Genomic DNA, 19,865 nt, shown 5'->3' with positions numbered 1-19,865 from the left:
AAATGTAAGGTTAAATGAGAGATATTTTTTACCGTAATTATCCTGTCGTCGCCACACGGTGCCTCGCTGGTATACAGTGGATCAGGAGTTGCGACTTCTCTTTGGCTAATGTGTCCTTAACTACCCTACGTCACGTGAAAAGTAGGGGAAACAAAGCCAGTCCCGTCCAACTCAGGGTCTAAAGCGAAGACGGAGATAACGGAGTTTGGGTTTTACATTAGGTTGTCTATCTATGCAACCCACTTTGGGGTCTTAATGCGCAAACTATACCCTACAGGAAGTGTGATGTCCTTGTTTAACCCTGTCAATTAGCTAAATTGCCAATGACCTACACATTATACTAGCCTACTTCACAATAATATTATGGTCACGCATCACAAAATTGTTCAAACATAGCTCTAAACTTAGCTCAACTTCTCAACTTAGCTCCATATGCCGTTTTGGACAGCAGTTTTGCGAGATTGTTTGTAACAGTTCAGCCGCTTGGGAATTTCACCAATTAAAGGGCCACAGTTTATCTGAGGATTACTACGCCTCAGTGAAAGTTCACGAAGTACCTGGCCAAAGAACGTATTAAGACGATTACAATTTACAGACAACTATTCTGGGATAGGAGTCAATTGAATCGACCTCCCGCTGTTCTACGTAGACATGTAATCAACTCAATTTTCACTCAAATCTCAGCGTTTGGGGTCGTGTCCTATGACTAGTGAATGAAGATACACTAGCTAAGCAACCAGCTATATGAAAGAACATCGCTGTGAATGATAATGAACAATCTGTGAAGCAAACGGTGAAAAGGAAAATCAAGGCGAACGGGTATAAATCATGAAATTAACAATTTTATTATGATTTCTACAAATTATACAGGACAGACTACAATACGAAAAAAAAAAAAATCCACCAAGCATTTAAAAAAATTCCACCACACACTCACGTCTTGCCCATGGTTTGGGCTAGTGTACCACCAAATAAATACGTTTGAATTGACATTTTGTCAGATGATTCAATGGCTTACTTTTGCTTTTTCATGTTTTTCTGGCAATGAGTGAGGTCCACGACCCTGCTTCAGTTGCAGCTAAATCCATCAATTCTGTGGTTAGCCATTAATCATAATAAAACTTGGCATTTGTAATTGAACATTGTATAAAAATATTGCAGAAATTCATAAATTGCAATCTGCTGACATATCAAAACAAACAAAGCAAACCCCAAAGCATTACAAAATAATTGTTACCCAATACACTTGTGGAGAGTACACCTGGTTTAATATCAAGAGTACTCTGACAAGACTCAATCAATAGAAATAAAAATAATTTCAGGGGAAAAAAAAAAAAACTAAACAGAAAATACAGTATAAAGGTCAGTCAATTATCAACTCTGCGTTTATCTTTCGGAAATCTTGGTGCAGTTTGAATTTTTTTTGTGTGTTCACATGATGAGGTGATCAAGAGGCAACTCGTGGGGCCAGAAGACATGAATAACTGATCCTTCCTGGTTACATGACAAACACTTTACTGAAAACACAGACTTTATTATTTCAACAATGTATATATTTATATTATTTAAATACATGGCCTTCAGAAAAAACTTAATTGGGCCTTTGTAAGTATCGCAAGTGAATTATAATCAAGGAGTGTCCGACAGATGCAGCAGACTATCTGTGCTGGCAAGAGACAAACAGAGCGAATTGCAATTCCTTCAGCTTTTGCTGAATTTGTCCTGAACATGGTAACTGACAGCTTTGTCTCACGGGGGAAGCACCAAAGACAGTAGGATCCAATATAGAGACCCTGATGGTGAGAAATGCATTTGTTCCTCCCCCCCTCTCCCTTGGTCATATGCACTCAAGCACACTCCCACATATACACACACACAAACGTGCGAGTTAAGGTGTGCGTACATGTCAGATCTGTGATCTAGCAGGAGCTGAAGGGAGAGGGGAGGGAGCTGGAGGGTCAGGATTCAGTCTGTCTCAGTCCAGTGGGAGATGTTGGGGGTGGGGGGGCAACAAACAAACAAAAACTTTTTGAGGACAAGTTGGGGAAGAACAGCATCTTCCAATGATGGCTAAGACATTTGTTTGGATGGATGCGGAGGGGAGGAGTGGAAGGAAATGACACTGTCAAGAATGAGGAAAGAAGGATGGACAGTTGAGATGAAGATCGGTGGGACGAGAAATGGGTGGGGATTGGGATGGGGTGGGAATGGAGTTGTGTTTGGGGTGCATCAGGTGGATTTTGGAGGCGGTTGTGGCGGGCTGAGTGTGTGTGTGTGTGTTCGTTTGTGTGTGTGTTCGTTTGTGTGTGTGTGTGTGCGCGCGTGCGTGACGACGGCTTCACTTGCTGGTCTGCCCTGCAGGCGCTTCTTCGGCCTGCTGCGCGAGGAAGCCAAACGGGTTGCTCTCGTTGGTCTCCATGGCCTGGTAGACGAGGAAGAGGAAGCCAGCCAGCACGCCAAACACCAGAACCTGCGCCCAGACGGGCAGCCAGCGGCGACGACGCGCTGGCACACCACTGATGGGCGCCCTGGCGGTGAGGACGGAGGCGGGCGCCTGCCGCAGGGTACTGGCCGAGGAATAGGTGGACGCAGGCAGTGGAGACGAGAGGAGGCGTGTGGACGGCCGGGACTCCACGTACGAAGAGGAGGAGGAGGAGTAGTTGGTTTCTGTCAGCCGAAGACGCGAGTCATCCAGCCAGGAGTCGGTCGATATTCCTGCCCGTGCGGCGGCCCCACGGATTGGTCGTCTGCAAGTGGCGCTGGATAAGAAAAAATGAGCAAGAAAACCAATGAGACAACTGAAAACTACCACAGAACAACAACAAAAAACAACATCTTACATATAACATTTGCCTGTAGTCTTTATTTGTGTAAAAGCCTTAAGTCATTTGTAATTCAATTCTGATGGGTAAGGTAATGACATTTAAACACTTATCTGCAGTAAAGTATATCACAGGGCAGTACACACCTTGTGAATGGTGAGAGATTAGGGTCTTACCTAATGCCAGTTGGGGTGTTGACATCATTGGGGAACATCTCCTTCAGCATGTCCCTGGCATCTGCTTTAGGGGTTTCCACTGTGGACACCTTCTCTATCTGTGCAGAGACACGGACGCATGTTTATACTCACGGAAGAGCAAGAAGGAGACAGAGAGACAGAGTATCAGAGAGAGAGAAAGAAACAATAGCAGAGTGCGACTACCAGAAGATAAATATGTGGACTTGTGCTTTACTATGCGTGTGTATGAGAGTACTCTCATGTTGTGATTGGCCATAGAGTGAAGTGAGGTATCCCACCAAGCACCACTGTGTGTGTACTTACTAAGATGTGTACTTACTAAGATGTGTACTTACTAAGAAAGCCTGGGCCACACTATCACACAGACCCAGCAGAGTAAAAAAAAGTGAAATATTGATCCTATGGATCCCTTTCAAAGTGGACAGAGAAGACCAGTGTGCATGGTATTTACCACAAGGTAGCCATATACAGAGAGAAGAGTCAGACACCCAGTTCCTATTCTACTTATCCACGCCTTTGGCAGCGCCAAAAGAGACAGGGAAATGCTTCTTAGAAAAAGTGCCAGCCAATTGTTTCCACCCCATCTGCTTCTTACGCCTCAGTCTGAGAAAAGTGCAGACTCCCACGTATCACCACAACCAAGTGAGGAAGAGAAGGCAACAGAGCCGCTTAAAGCCATCTGCTATTGTCAACCTACAACACCCTTACAGTGCAAGCACACGCACGCACAAACACATTCTCATAACACAGGGTTCCTACCCCTGTCTTTGAGGGACTATCACTCTGGCCCCTCAATGGGGTCATGGGGAAGAGGAAGGGGGTGATTTTCTGCTGTTGGCCATCCACTTTATGGACCTCTGTAGTAGACTCCTTGCTTACCTGGTTAGGAAAGGGAGGTCCATACAATAATGTCCACGTGGATACTTCACATAGCTGGGAAACTACACAGGGTTTGGCTAATGAAGTCTTAAGAACGACTCCGATCAAAATTCAGATCTAACAGACTGACGCTCATTCTTATGTAGACGCACACATACAAGCAAAGGCGATAACAAAGTGTGCCAACTTGTCGCCATCTACTCGATAGTTACCTGTTCGATTGTCTGGGACACTTGCGTCTTGCGATGCCTTGGCTGCCCGGATGCTGAGCCCTGTCTAGTGGACAGGGGAGCAGAGGAGTCCTTGTGACATGACCCTACACTGGTAATGGAGGAGATGAGGTGACCTGCAGTGTAGTGCTGAGAGCCTTCAATGGCATCAGCAAAGACTGAGGGCTCAGATGGTTTGATTACCACCGGCGGTCTGGGATCCGGAAGTTTGTCCTTTGGTAGAAAGAATCACCAGTGTAATGGACCTCATCATCATGACTTAGTAGGGGATATCCCTAATGTAAGAATGAAACTTAGCAGACAGCAACTCTGATTAATACAGTGCAACAAAGATCTTGGGATAACCACCAAGATTTCTGTTTTTTTGTTGTTTTTTTAAACTAATGTCCTTGAATGTACATTCTTCTTTTCTCAGACTTTACCATCTTGGAAACAAGCAGATTCTTCATTTATACAGTCAAAGATTTCAAGATGGCTACCAAGATTTCCGTTATCAAAAACGAATGTCCTTGAATATGCATTCTTCTTCTCAGAGACATTACCATCTTTACCACAGAAATCACTTTGCTACCTTAATTTACTTAAGTGTCTGGGGAAGCCTTTCTAACTGCTCTGTTAACTATTGAAAAATGAGTCACCTTAGTGTGAGAAATATCATGAAGGTAGACAACAGGAACCTTGGTCAGAGAGTCAGTGGAGCCAGTGAAGGTTCCTCCACGCTAAGAAGAAGAAATGTACACAAACGTTAGACACAGGACGTCCACTGAGAAGGAGAGTGGAGGGGGTCAGGGTGGGGAATTGCTTAAATAGAAATACACAAAAGTGCATCTCAAGGAGAACCCGGGGGAAAGAGGGAGAACCTTGTCTTTTTGCCGTGAAGACAAGCTGTTCTGGTGGTTGTTCCCAGTTCTTGCAGAAGGTTGGACGGTTTGGGGGTCTCTCACCTTCTGGGAAGTCCCATTCTCCTTGGACAAAGATTGAGATCCGTTGGGGATAAACCATGAGGTGTGTGTGTGTGTGTGTGTGTGTGTGTTAGAGGATGTGGGGGTAGGATAAAGAGCAGGGATTTTGCATGCAAAAAATGAGTGGAACTGAGCAAGGATCTTAAAGGCATCTTGCAACCCAACCACCAGCAATATATTCACTTTGTAGTAAAAAAACAAACACCCAAGTTACATAAACTAAGCATCAACCCAAATATAATCCAAAATCCAATCTAACACATTTCCACACTACCTCTTACTTTAAGCACCACTGTGACAACACCTTATATTTTATACCACATCTTAATTCCTGTGAGCACTGTGACTCGGATCCAACACTTGGATCGGAACCCAGGAATACCTGAGCTGGCCTGTAGGGCATAGTAGAAACCATGGTGTAGGACTCAACCGGTGGACTTTTGAAAGTTTTGTCCATCAATAGGACCTTAGAGTCAAATGCACAAGGACATCCAATTACAAAAAGGTTGTTAGCGGGAATTATTTACTGGACATCACAAACAAAACTATGAGGTAAAAAAAAAAAAAACAGAAAGACAGGAATTGGATAAAAACAACAAATAAACATTGTGTACTTGCAAACTATACACAATGTCCTTACACTGACATATTTCAGCTCTAGCTTCATTTTTACTGCTTTCTCAATTGTCAATTGTCATTTCTGTTGCTTCTGAAAAATATCTGGTCTATGGGCCATAAATTAAATTGATTGGGCAAAGTGCAAAGTCAGTCAATGGGAAAAGTCACGCATAAAACTAAAGGCATCGTGTGGCATGAGGGAGTAATGAGCTTGCCCACCAATGTTTGTGCCTAAGATCTTGCTCTTAGCATTAAATCAGCAGATTCTGCCCAGTTATTAAATTACCAGATTCTGCCCAGTTATTAAATTAGCTTTAGTTAGACATAGACTTTGCCCATCATTTAAATTAGGTCTCCTGCATGTGAAATATACCTACTTCACCTAGTTCCGTTCTCCATTCCCCAACGTGGGGTTTTACCGGAGATAGCGGGAAGTCAGGGAAGTCCTAGAGGAGAGAGAGCAGTAACGTGAACATTCATCATCAGTGATAATGAATGCCATCAATTTGTTATCCATGGTGATAAACAGTCTCCCAAACTGACACTTAACCACCACTAAAACCACTAAAAATGCTCATCAGAAACACCAAACAAGCTAAGTGACCAAACCCCACTAGCCACTGGCTAATTGTACATGCATGTGCACGTGCGCAGGCTTACACACACCCAGCTCATGAAAAGTGTTTTCAGTGATATGGGGACAAGCACAACAGCAGTGCGTGGGCTAGATCAAGAGAGACATTTTTGTTCAGGTCCTGGAATATCGCTGGACACTGAATCCTTATTATTGCCTTTACTCCAACCCAAGTGCTCAACTGTGGGAACCCAGAAGAGAACTCATGAGGGAAAGAGTTCATGAAGGAGAACAGAGAGTAAAATTACGATGTCGTCGCTGGCAATCATGGCCAGTTCAAGCAGAGGGGAAGCACGCCGGAAACTCCTCTTAATATTCAGCCTCGGCTCTTCCTCATCCTCTTCCTCATCCAACAACTGTGGTTTTTCCTCTACCGGCGCTACACGCTACACACACACACACACACACACACACACACACACACAAGGCTTGTGCAAAATTCCAGAATTGAATTGAAACTGGCTCTTAAATTCCAATTCAATTCTTGAATTTCACTTGCATTTCATTTGAGGTAGCAAACAGGAAGCAGAATTGCAATTCGAATTGTGCACAACCCTGACACACACACACACACACACACACGTTTTTGCACCAGTTGCACTCGACCAAAGTTCTTTCACACGTCCAACGGACATGAAGGGTCTGCAGAAGCAATCAAGTCACTCCCTGGGAGAAGAGGGCGGAAAATACTTGCTATGCATAATCCCCCTCCTTCTTAAAATACACCCACACTCACTCCCTCCCTCCTGCTCCCCCCACCAGTGCAGCCCTATAGAACACAACCTGTCCTACACTGTTTGACCACCAGGGGGTGTCACCCACCGACACTGAACAGAAGAAAGTTGAAGACCCAAAGGGTGGGGTGAGGGAGAGAGAGAGAGAGGCTCAGACTGAAACCACATGCCAAGAAGATCGCTTCAATCTCAAAGCAGTGCAGTGCAAGAAGACCGAGTGCAGAAAAATTAACCAGTGCGTCAACCTGAAAGAATATCTTCAGAGAATTGGAACATGATTAAACACAGATGTGATCTGTGATTCTACATATGGAGACTGTAAGTTTGAGAGCAGGATGATAGTTGGATGAACAGTGGGGAGAAGTCAGGAGGGAATTGATGAATGCTACATCGGTTAAATCACCACTGACAGTTTGGACAGGAGACGGAGTCAAGCGAGGGAGGGCTTCGAGAGAGAAATTCCTAATCCCGATCATGTGGTATGGGTCAGGAAATGGAATCTCATTACCTTAAAAAGTGAGTGAAAAGGAGGAGGGTGGCTGAGGGAAGTCAGCATACCATGTGTGTAAAGCCGGTTTCGCACCAGAGGGATTTTTGCAGTTCCTAGAACATAACGTTCCTAGAACCCCTTTTTTCGGGGTTTCGTACCAGACGGATTTGGGGATTATTAAGTTCCTCTGACTGCAGTTCCTGTAACTCTTTCAGCTCCTAGTTCAGGGCAGGGTCTTTTCCCTTTTCTGCATAGGTCTATGTGATTGGTCTAACTCATAAGCCAAACCCAGTCAAATTGCACCCTCTTTAAAATCCGTGCTGTCTGTGTAAGCAAAATATATACGGAAATATACTACGGTCAGAGACTTTATTAAGGGGCAGCCATAGCCTACTGGTTAGCGCTTTGGACCGGAGTTTTTTGCCGGTTCGAACCCCGACAAGTAGGAGCGGCTGAATTGCCCTTGAGCAAGGCACCTAACCCCTCACTGCTCCCCGAGCGCCGCTGTTGTAGCAGGCAGCTCACTGCGCCGGGATTAGTGTGTGCTTCACCTCACACTCAGCACACAGTGTGTTCAATCAAAATGAAAATCCGGTTTTGGGGGAGAGTAGTTAGTAGAACTGATTTAGAAGTGGACTGTTCCTATAACTAAGTTTGCGTAACAACTTGGTCCGAAAGAGACTTAAAAGTCAGGAGCAAGGGCCTGTTAGATATAAGGTTAGATATATTGTAATGTCTGGCATTCCAGAAGATGCCATTTTAAAGTTTTACCTGGATTCATGCTTTCAGCATAGTTTCTCATATCACTATCCTGTCACAGCAAATGTGTATGTTGAGAAATAAATAGCTTGAAAGCAGTATCAAACCAAACTAGGAAGTTATAGATTATGATAGACCACTAAAAAGGTTTGTTCCTGGTATTGTAATGGTGATTGAATGAATGAGATCAGTCATCTTTCGACTAACACCATCAGAAAACAAATCTAATGAGCAATCAAACAAGAAAATGTTTTCTAAAAATCCTACAACATATTGTGAAGATTAGTCTTTGCAACAGCTTAAAGTGTTTTCGGTTGGAGATTGGCCAAACAGCAAAGATGGTGGGCTAATCTGATCATTTAATTGGCCCTGGATTGACCTGACCTCACGGACCTCTGATTGGTTGGGAGGGTACACTAAATAGCCAATGACTGAAACTGGGCAACATGGCATCAGCTAAACTGGTTTTGCAATGATTTAAACATTCAGGAATTCTTCATGCAAAACTATTATTATTTGTGGTGAACACCTGACCAGAGGAACTGATGCAAGGGGAAAAAAGGCAGTATACTCTAAGATTGATCGTAATCCTTTTTTGCAAGTTTAGCTTTTCGTTTAACCAGCACCTGGAGTCCTGGACATCCCAGTTTGGATTGGATGCATGAACCGGCCAGTCTGAAGCACACAGACCCTGAGCTGGATGAATGCCCCCAGTGTGTGAGTGTGTCCCAGTCAGTTATTTTACGGGCTTCACATGATTGCAGTTAGCATGTGAGAATACGGGGAGGCGCAAGGGGCGTCGTCGTCACTCAATGAGAAGAGGAGGAAGGCGGAGACTGTGTGTGTGTGTGTGTGTGTGTGTGTGTGTGTGTGTGTGTGTGTGTGTGTGTGCGTGCGTGCGTATTTCAATGGGTGCAATGATAATCACTCTTTTGTGATCCTTTTTGAGATCACAGGATTTACTGTGTGTGTATGTGCTTGTGAGTTCAACTCTGCTTTACTTGCTTGTGGGAGGATATCTGTCAGTCCCAGTTATACATGTTTGTAAGTGCAGATCTGAACCAAATTAGGATTCGTGGACATGGACGTAATCATGTCATCCATCACTAGGGTTGGGTATCGTTTGGGTTTTATCCGATACCGGTGCTAAATCGATACTTTTAAAACGGTGCCGGTGCCGAAACGGTGCCTGAACCGGTACTTTGTTTTGAAAATGTTTTAAATTAAAATGGTCTAAAGCATGAATGGCTTTTTTTTTTATTGATAAGACAAATTTGAACCTGAAATTGAACTGTTATATTCAATTTACTATCAATATCTCATTGCTCCTATGAATAATATATTTAAATGTTAAAACCGCTTGCCATGCATGCACACACAATGGTAAGCTCTGCTTTCAAGTTTACCCAGTGTAGGCGGTTTGCCATAAGGCATGTTAAAACCGCTTGCCATAAAACTGCCAGGTCATGGACAACGGCATTTGCAAGCAAGCTAATCTAACAGGGACTCTACTTTCCAGTTAATTCAGTGTGTTCCCAAATGCTGAAATTTCATGTCTTAACCCATAACACGCAGTAGTTTTGAACATGTTAGGCTACATGTCGGTGTTGAAGTGATTCCCAGCGCTAGCCTAGGCATTTTAACAGCAACTATGGCTATGGGCTAACACCAGTCAGCGTTTAATTAGCGATAACGTATGGAGATGGTTTCGTAGCCTCTTTGACAGCTCAGTGACATCAGGTATGTAACCTACATATTTATGTTTTTGCCAGCTAACTTTTAACATGATCTTTATATTCATTGTGATGCTATATGGGCCTCGTGCACATGAAATATTAATATCATGCCATAACACACCGTGAAAGTTTTCACCTTACAACTTTGCTGATAACATTTCAAATAAATGTCAGTTAGCGCATCAGCAAGGATATTGTGTAACTATAGGCTAGCCTACTGTTGATGTTGTTTCATAGCCTTTTGCTTGTGTGTAGTTAGGCCCACTGCTAGATTTTGACAGGAGCTCGCGATATCGCTTTAAAGTAAGCTACTTTGGGCTCACGCAAGCTGTCAAACACTGTCCACTCGCCTGGTGCACCCCTCTGGTTTATACATCCAGTGTTTATCATATGTTAGCTAACTGTATCTGGATGTGTTGCTATCAGAGCAAGACGTTAGAGATGGCGCATGACATGCAGTGATGCCTCGTATAAAAAAAAGAAATAAAAAAAACGCTATTTAAGCACCGAAATCCACGTTGTTATTCGATGCAGTTACTACCGTTTGCGTTGGCACCGGTGCCATATTAGAACCGTGTTTCGGTGCCCAACCCTATCCATCACATTCGATAACCTGTCGAACAGGTCAGCCTGTGAGTGGGTGAAATGCTTTGGACATGTTTGCTCCCTTTTTTTAAAAACAATGTAGGTTTCAAATATCAACAAACAGCCGTTATAATACCCAAAGCCTTGCAAAGCGTGCATAGGACAGCGAAAGAGCGAAGAAAAACGACTGTCAGGAAGTGCAAGCAGAGAGCTGCAGAGAGCTGCAAACACACACACACACACACACACACACACACACTGCACCGCTGTCACACTTTGACACAATTCACAGGAAATCTTAACTCGATGCAACTTACAGAAACTGTGGCTTTTTTTAAAAATGCGGTCAATCTCAAAGTACCAATAGATTAAATGAGGCATAGCACTGTTTAGTACCAACGGTAAAGTATCATGTTGTGCATCCTTGTACGCACATCTGTATTTGTGTGCTTGTGTCCATAAGTGTATGTGTATGCATGTCTGTCTGTGCGCACGTATGTGCACGTTCATAAGAGAGATCCTGTGTGTGTGTGTGTGCATGCGTTCTTGAAGGAGCAATGACATAAACTTATCAATTCTTTTATAACATTCCTTGAGATACTTTTGTAATGTCTGACTTTTTTTTTTATTTAAAAAATGCTTTGAGTAATTTTCTCATGATATTCTAGCATGCTATGAAATCCCTATAAGAAAGAGAGGCTGTTATTGTAGCTGAGCTTTTACTTTGATATTAAATTGTACATGCATAGTTGGCATCAATCTGATTGGCCAACATCTTCATCTCCCAAGGGACTTACTAGATTTGTAACAGGGGAGGGAGCATAACGAATGAGAGCAGTTGTGATGTAGAAACTACACTTTTCTAATTTGCCTGTGCTCTATGACTATTTTCTACAGGCAGAGAAGGGAACAGTCAAATTGTAAAAGCGCTGTATGTCTCGGTCACATCGACATAGCATTTTTCTTATTGGCTTTGAAATAAGATATCCTGCGACATGACCCCTTTAAGTGTGTGTGTGCGTGCATGTTTTCTTACTCTGTTGTGCTGGCTGCTCCTGGTGCGAGTTGTGACTGGGGTCTTGCCTCTGCTCCTCAATGGCCTCTCCACCACCACCGGGGCAGGTTCCGGCTCGGGTTCTGGTTCCGGTGCTGCCGTCTCTGACAGAACCACAGACAACATGTCAGTTGGTACTGTATGTTCTCATCTGTTCTAAGAGTTAAAGTGCCAGTATGCTTCTAATCCAATATAAATGTAGCTAAGTTTAATAAATAAATAAATAAATATATAAATAAATATTTATATATTATAAATAAAGTATAAAGTTTCCCCTTGGGATCACTGAAGTATCTATCTATCTATCTAAGTTTCTCCCCATTATCTTCTAGCAGTCTAATTTACTGTATATAATGTATATAATTCATTAAAAATGACACAGAGGCAGCCAATCAGTCAATTCAGGAGCAAGCCTGTTTAACGAGTCACTTGCTGTAGCAGGCATCAATGTACCAGCTATGAACTTTGTTACGAATGGCCTAGCAAGATAGTAACACAGAACACTGTTGCCAGGATCCCAGTGGAGATATCAGTGGGAGTTAAAGCTAAACAATCTTTGATTAAAGGCAGCAAGAGGGATATCGACAATCGAAAATCTACAAAACAAAGCATCGTTGCAAAAATGTTAGAAACCGAATGCAAAAAGGCATGACTTTTTTTGTTCTGATTAGGACACAGCCTTGGTGTTTGCTCTGAAATTAACATATAAAAATAGAAACAAGCTGGGACACACCGTGTGCCCCAGCACTGGGGTGAGTGTGATGTGGTTACCTTCCTCTTTGTCACTGTAATGGTCGAACTCTGTGCTTCCGTTGTGGTTTCCGTCTGTCTCTGTGATGGCCACAGGGGGCGCTACAGCCTCAGGAGGCCCCTCGTCAAGCAGCTTCTGCAGTTTCTTCTCATACAGCTTACGGGTGGAGGCTGTGTGAATGAGAGAGAGAGAGAGACAGAGAGAGAGAGAGAGAGAGATTAGAATGGCCTACAATCGACCACACTCACACTAATCACACACAATTATTGTTCCATCCCATTGATTAACTGCTACTGATCATCTGTTGATAATAAACACACATGTTTGCTTAAAGGACAGTTCTCTAAATGTCTGAGGTGTAAGCATTAACATCCAATAGGAAATGACCCAATAAGAGCATGGGAAGAACAGGAAGTGTTGCCCTGTGGAGGGAGGGCCTGGCGTATATACTCACCCACGATTGGGCCGACGCTGATGCCGTACTTTTGCAGCTGCTCCCTCAGGTCTTCATCACTCAGCTCCAGCACGTCCACCTCGTCTGGCCGAGGCTTGTCCGTTTTCCTCGTGGCTTTCTGTCAAGACAACAACAACAACAACAAGAGGTCATATTATGGTTACGGTTATGTTATGATTATAGACACTAAGCATTAGCCTCATCCTATCACTTCCATTTACACTACACTTAAACTATGAGAACATGAATGGGGAAAAAGTGACCTGACCTGATTTGCAAATCAGTTGCTATTGACTGGACAGAGTGGCTTTTCTGTTAGAGGCACAGCAAAACATCCCAAACATTAACAGAGCGAGACGCAGAAAAAAAAATATTTTTTATTTTATTTTCTACCCCTAAATTACTCACAGCGCCTCAATAGCCTGATATCACTTTCCTCACTCACATTATGGAGAGATGTCTGGTCACTCTCCAAAGGGAACCCTAGCATCGTAATGGATGTAGACTTTGTGCTAACTAGAAATCCTTGTTCCAGCCTATCCAAGAACATTGATCAGGGATTCCTAACGTTACTTCCTACTTCACCTAAACTTTACAAACTGATAATAAAGCACATCGGCAGTCAGGGAACAATGCATTTACCATTGCTGTATACATTTACACATTCTTCCAACTACAATATTTTTATGTTCGTAGGCGTTGCCACTTCCATTTACCATTGCAATGTAGGCACATTGAAAAGAGCCAGACTAGTATTGCAGGGAGATAAGATAGAGGCTAGAGACCCATTTATTTACATGGTGGGAACATATAGAAATAGTGACCTGACCATTTTGCTTTGAAATTCAAATAAGCGGGAACCGAAAAAAGACAGGGGCTTGTGTATGAAACTGTGCAGAAATAGGCATTAGTCACTTTAGGCTAAAATACGCATGGAGTGAAGCCTTGTGTGCATGTGGATGTGGATGTTGTTGCAGAACTTCCCGCACGCAGCTGCTATAGATTGCAACACTAGAGTAGAGGGATATTACAAGCAGTGCCATAGTAGTGTTTTTCTGCTTCCATATTGACGCTAGTGTAAAAGAATTAAATTATTGCCACCATATTGATGAGAACACAGCCACTATGCACTGCAGGTAATAGTCTGTTTGTTTCAATGCACACTACACATGATAAATATTCTGTAGAGAGGTGTAGTGTATAGGGCCACAGTGTGTCTGGTGCGGAAAAGTTCTCAGATACACTTTGCTAAAGTTAAAGAGGCCCTATGCAACCATTTTAGCAAAAATGACCTTACTTATGCAGGTTGAGAGTCATTCTGATGGTTCTACAACACTTTTTGGATCGTTTGGTGGGTGCTTCGTCTCCCCCTAGTGCTTCTCCGCGGAAAAAACGAATATGCAACTTTCTGGTCGCGGTCCGAACAAATCCGGATGTAATTCGGCGGAAATACTCGAAAATGTAGTCAGATTGTAGTTTCTAAGAAGACTGCAAAATGGACTCCGACTTGGCTTTGTTGCTGTTGAAATTGTAAGTAGCCTACCCTTGTGAACTTCGTTTTTGTAATGTGATTTGATAGTCTCTTGAACAATGTGTTTGCTCAACCGTTTTATTGTGAGCCCTATGTGTTTAGCTTGGTTTATTGATGGCTAACTCGCTAGCTAGTGGGGGTTTAGCGTAGCAGTCACTTGCTACCGAAGCTGCAGGGGGAGCTATGTCGTGAAAAATGCGAGCCCAAATCAGGCGAAAACCCAGAAACAGCAAAGGAATAACCAGACCTGCATAAGGCTTCTTTAAAAAAGCATCTGATCATATCAGATAGGACCAAACTTTGGGGGGTAACACACATACACACAATGTAAAAAAAGAGATCATAATTCAATTCCTCACACTACAGAGAACTTGGAAGCACTAGATTTCACAAACGGAAACACAGACACAGACAGACACACAGCTGCGTTGGTTTAGCCAGCCATAGTCTGATCTGATCGCTCATTCTCTGAATTACATACATATTTGCACTGAGGGTTTTTCCGTTGAAGAGAGATGGACACTCGCGTTGTATCTTCAGGTGTCCTGAACACACTTATCACAGAGAGGTAGCGGCATCCCCACAGGCCCTCTTATGTTTACGTTGCCTTGGACACCGACTTCCCCATAGCTACCACAAGAGGAAACCAGCCAATCGTTCTAAATTCCACAGTACCACTACAGTCATTTACATTCAGACAGTTAGGACTACAAAGCACAAAACTTTCAGGTTTCAGTGAGTCTTAATGTCTGATGCACAAGTCAGGGGGACACAGTAGATGTCCAGTAAATAGCCAAAAGCTCAGGGGTTTATATTTAGTCAACAAAGACATGTCAAAACACTGGGGAAGTTTTAGCCTTCTGCCTGATATACAACAGCATATTTTAGCTGTTTCCAGGCACAAGCCCAAGTTTGGCTATAATTCCTGAACTGATTTCTTATCACCATTTTAAATCAATCTCAATCAGAGAGAATCAGACATGCATGTGCATTGTGCATGAGAGAGACTGACTATGTGTGAATACTAGGTTATATGCATCTTAAATGAGGGAGATTGCCATCATTTCTACCAGTGAGGTTATGTTTTCTGTGTGGATTGTTTCCTGTGCAAACAAATACCAGTCTAATTTTCTGTAGCATGCACCAAAGAAGAACTCATCCAATTTTGGACCAGATCCGAATCACAGTGTGGGTCTACAAATTTAGTTTCACTTTCACTGCCTCGGCAGTGGCCGGCAGTGTCCAAGAGCCCTTTTCAGCATCCCGAGCAAAGTGAGCAGCACAACAGAGAACACTTGACAGAAGATACAGACCCTTCGCCCTCACTCTCTCACACACACCAAACCTTGGCTCCCTCTGAATTCAGGCACATCTCACAGAGTGTGCTTGCAGAATGCTAAAATGCACTCAGGAAGTCCTGAAACCACCAGATCAGTGCATAGCCTACACGACTACTTTATAAACACACACTCCAGTCTCCATTCAGTCTATGCCAAGTTCAGTCTTGGGCAAACAAACAAACGTACGTCCACACACACAGTCAAGCCCTGTTTATGGCTGGGTTAACACCACATCCACCAGTCATGATTCAGTGCTAACAATGTGACAGACATTGGTGGGGTGAGGGCGAGAGTGTGGTGCAGCCGCCACCACAATCCGCCTGGAGCACGGCTACAAACCCAGAAAAACTAAAAACATGTGACTGCGGGGATGCCTAAGGAACGACAGAAGGGGAGATTAGGAGAAAGAAAGGGAGGAAGGGAAAGAGGTGAGGGAATAGAAAAAACAGGAGAGGGGGATGGGGAAAGGATGAGTGCAAGAAAGAGAGAGCAAGAGAGAAAGAGAAAGAGAGAGAGAAAAGAGGGAGAGAGAAAGAAAGAAAGAAAGAAAGAAAGAAAGAAAGAAAGAAAGAAAGAAAGAAAAAGAAAGAGAGAAATAAGGAGTTAGATTGCGGGTAAAAGAGGGGAGGGAACAAGGGAGCGCAAAGAGAGTAGGAGGTGGAGGAGGAGGAGGAGAAGAGTTTCAGTTCCTACCCACTTGGACTGAAGTTCCTCAATTGGGGCTTACAATGGGGCAGATCTGGAGGGATGCCCACAGTGTGTGTGTGTGTGTGTGTGTGTGTGTGTGTGTGTGTGTGTGTGTGTGTGTGTGTGTGTGTGTGTGTGTGTGTGTGTGAGAGAGAGAGACAGCTGTAAGAGCACACAGAAAAAGAGAAAAAAAAAAGTTTTAAAATCTTAGCATTCCAATTGCAAAGAAAAGCAGTCAGTTTGTCAAAACCACACCCTTGCAGTTGGCTGAGAGTTTTGCCTAATAGGGGTACACTGTGCTCTCAGTTCATTTACTGTACTTAAAAGTTCATTTTAGGCAGTTGGAGTTCACCTTCACCATCCATCACACAAACACACACACGCACACTTTCATAGCCCTAGGTAGCTGTATGAGATGATGGAGAACAGATTTATAGGTTGCACCTGTACAAAGCCTGTATGGAAAAATTTCTGGCATGCACCTCACACCTCCAAGTTCGCACCTGTCCCTCAGTGTCACGCATTAGTGACATCATCATTGCTGCCCTGCTGAACGTATGCACATCTCGCAGCGGAATGAAAACAATCCTCGCCCGCAAGCGTGAAACATTCCCGAAGAGTTAAGTGGTGCAAGTGTGGTTAACCACGGTCTAGGCCGTCCATTGCTTAGTGGGTTTTGGCTCACTGCATTTTCAACACAGACCCAGAGACTTTTGGCTTGACAGAGCTACGCAGTGAGCGAAATATGAAAGTGAGTTTTTGTTTTGTTTTTTCCTCAGAGAACACATAAGAAAAACACCAACTGTACTTTATCACTCTTCTTAAACTATAGGAGCTATTCATAAAGGAATTGAAAAGAACCAAAAACAAAACAGGTTGAGCAACAGGAGAATGAGAGAGTGAGTATGTGAGAGAGACAGCCAATTACAGAGACAAAAGTTCATCCATATGTGTCAATGTTGACATTAGGGCTCTGATCACACACATGTGGGTGTTAACCACCACCCCCTTCCTTAGCAGACAAACTATAATCTGGCATGACAGTGTATTTGATTACTGAAGTTTAGACGAATGTTTAGAGAACTTTACTGGGACTTGGAGCCCCTTTGATGAAGGCGAGGAGATGGGAGGGGGAAGGGGAGGGAAGAGACACATCTGGCAGCTGGATTCACATTCCTGGGGCAGAACTATTTCCTCAATAAAGGGAGACTGAGCGTTGCTTGCAGAAACAGCCAGACGCACATGAACGACCCACTACACACAGCCCATGGGCAACCACTCCACTTACTATCAAGGTAGGAGGGCAGAGAGTGAGAGAGAGAGCAGGAAAGGACAGACCAACAAACCAGAAGTCTTCTAAAGTTTATTTTCTCTTGTTTAGTTTTTTTTTTTCTCCAGGAATGGTTGTGCCTGAACACTAATGATGCATGATGGCGGGAAACATAATCACTTATTTCAAATAAATAAAAAAAGCCCACAGTTAAACAGCTGTTTTGCAGGCCATTGTGTTGCTTCAAGTAGGATAGGCTATGCAATGGCTTTGCCATGAACTTAATAGTATAAGTATATATATACTCTTTTGATCCCGTGAGGGAAATTTGGTCTCTGCATTTATCCCAATGAATTAGTGAAACACACTCAGCACACAGTGAGGTGAAGCACACACTAATCCCGGCGCAGTGAGCTGCCTGCAACAACAGTGGCGCTCGGGGAGCAGTGGGGGGTTAGGTGCTTGCTCAAGGGCACTTCAGCCGTTCCTACTGGTCGGGATTCGAACTGACAACCCTCCGGTAACAAGTCTGAAGCGCTAACCAGTAGGCCACGGCTGCCCCTAATAGGTAAAGCCTCCATTCATGTTTGGCAAAATCTCTTAGGTCGTGTGCACACGTTGAGAGTCCATTGTTTGACAACAACAACTAATCTATTCTGTAACACACAACTGCACCCACGAAATCTAAGACCATACCACATCTGTGCAACACGACAGATCACGGAAGCGTAACAACTGTTTGCAGCTGTTCCATTCATTAAGCTAACCCCCTCCAAAACGCACAACTTCAACGTGTAGGCTAAAGTACAAACACAACTGTCAAGGAAAAATATCAGATGCTTAAGAAAAGCTTTTACCAGTGCAGATAATCAAACTGAATTATTATGACTATTATCATCAGCAGCAGCAACGTTATCAGTTATCATCACTATAATAGCCTATATTGTAAAACCCTACCCAACACAAACTCCTAAATCCAGTCGATGGATAAAAAACCCGTAACAATTAAAAATAATATTTTAAAAACGTGGGAAAAATTAACAAAATGTTTGGGAATTTAAATAGGCCATTAGGCGCGACTGGCACCGACAGGAAGTATTTAAGCGGGAAACAGTCAGCCATAGCCTCAGTCAACATGCCGGTTTGTTTTCATTAGATCACATGCAGGATACAAACACTAGCAAACGTCAAACTAAAAAAAAAACGGGATAACCAACAGCATCTGATTAAATGTGTTGAACATAGCCAAGGTACCACCATAGCTCAACAGTAGGCTGATTAAAAACAGCTGTTAATATTGCGCGTCGTTGTCAATGACACATTAATCACTGATAAGTAAACAGGGAATTGTCCCTTACTAATGATGTGGGTCTGGCGTCCTGTTTTGGTCCAATTTGGTACTCAAACTTTCAGTAATGGGCTTATACTTTTAGCATTTAGCCTAGGCTACACAGTATGCAATGGTCAATGGGCAACCCGCCAACCACGCGCGACTTCAACGAGTCAAACCAATCTGTTCAGACTGCTTAAAGAAAATGGGTGAAACAAGTCAGACTATGTTTGTCCCCAAATTAACTGCGCACAGAGATCAAAAAAGACTCGCATAACTTACCCTGCCTGATCGGCTTCTGTTAGAGACCACGGGGGCTGGCAATTCCTCGTCGCTGGAGAAAGCTTCTGGAGGGGCGCTTTTTTTCTTGTTTTGCGCCGTCAGATTTTTCAGATACAGTTGAACATAAACGTCCTTTTTCTGTTCGCCATTAGGAAGAGAGACATTATTAGCCAGAAGTGCACTCTTTAGTTTTTCTTTAGTGAGAACAGACGGGTCGTCTAAGAATTCCGACATGTTTGTTTGCTTCGCCCCAGCCAGCGTTTGTGCGTCGTATTACGGTGTCTGAAAAAGAACATTCTATTTGTATTCTGTCAACTACCACTCTCTATCCTGGAGCCCTATTGGACAGCTGACTTAAGATAGGCGTTTACCATTGGGTAACCCGATATGCAAATTTCGGCGCCTTGAACTTGCATTGACTACAATGTTACAATAGCAGACAATCTGCTGTTTCAATATTGCTACATGTTAAAATAGGAACTACAATTGCATAAGATGACAAAGAGCGAGTGGAACTGAT

The 19,865-nt window shown here is 43.3% G+C and overlaps 1 protein-coding gene across 7 annotated transcripts; it reads right to left on the bottom strand.

The window, feature by feature from the left end:
• Window positions 1–820: 820 nt before the first annotated feature.
• On the bottom strand, window positions 821–19,625 carry tmpoa (thymopoietin a). 7 transcript variants are annotated; one of them, XM_076296594.1, is made up of 11 exons: window positions 19,346–19,625; window positions 12,906–13,023; window positions 12,472–12,621; window positions 11,683–11,804; window positions 6,086–6,154; window positions 4,989–5,093; window positions 4,767–4,847; window positions 4,111–4,341; window positions 3,779–3,898; window positions 2,999–3,096; window positions 821–2,759 (listed from the first exon to the last, which is right to left on the bottom strand). In XM_076296594.1, exons 1-11 carry the CDS (start codon window positions 19,577–19,579, stop codon window positions 2,339–2,341), a joined length of 1,749 nt encoding a protein of 582 aa, XP_076152709.1. In that variant the 5' UTR covers window positions 19,580–19,625; the 3' UTR covers window positions 821–2,338. The 7 variants fall into 7 exon arrangements, with proteins under 7 accessions (XP_076152709.1, XP_076152711.1, XP_076152710.1 ...); XM_076296596.1 differs by lacking the exon at window positions 3,779–3,898; XM_076296595.1 differs by lacking the exon at window positions 4,989–5,093.
• Between the last annotated feature and the right edge of the window lie 240 nt (window positions 19,626–19,865).

Source organism: Alosa pseudoharengus, unplaced genomic scaffold (genome assembly GCF_046254945.1).
Source record: "Alosa pseudoharengus isolate Yale_2024_CS ecotype anadromous, Long Island Sound unplaced genomic scaffold, YU_APseudo_1.1 YU_APseudo_1.1_scf_20, whole genome shotgun sequence".
Classification (NCBI taxonomy): Eukaryota; Metazoa; Chordata; class Actinopteri; order Clupeiformes; family Clupeidae; genus Alosa; species Alosa pseudoharengus.
Note: the sequence above shows the minus strand (reverse complement) of the source record. Positions and strands in the feature narration are given on the sequence as shown.

Coding starts and splice junctions, on each gene's coding strand:
- tmpoa (XM_076296594.1), bottom strand. CDS start 19,579: ATGTCGGAATTCTTAGACGACCCGTCTGTTCTCACTAAAGAAAAACTA. Junction 4,848..4,988: donor CTTCACGGCAAAAAGACAAG/GTTCTCCCTCTT, acceptor TCTTCTTCTTAG/CGTGGAGGAACCTTCACTGG. Junction 3,097..3,778: donor ATAGTCCCTCAAAGACAGGG/GTAGGAACCCTG, acceptor GTCTCTGCACAG/ATAGAGAAGGTGTCCACAGT.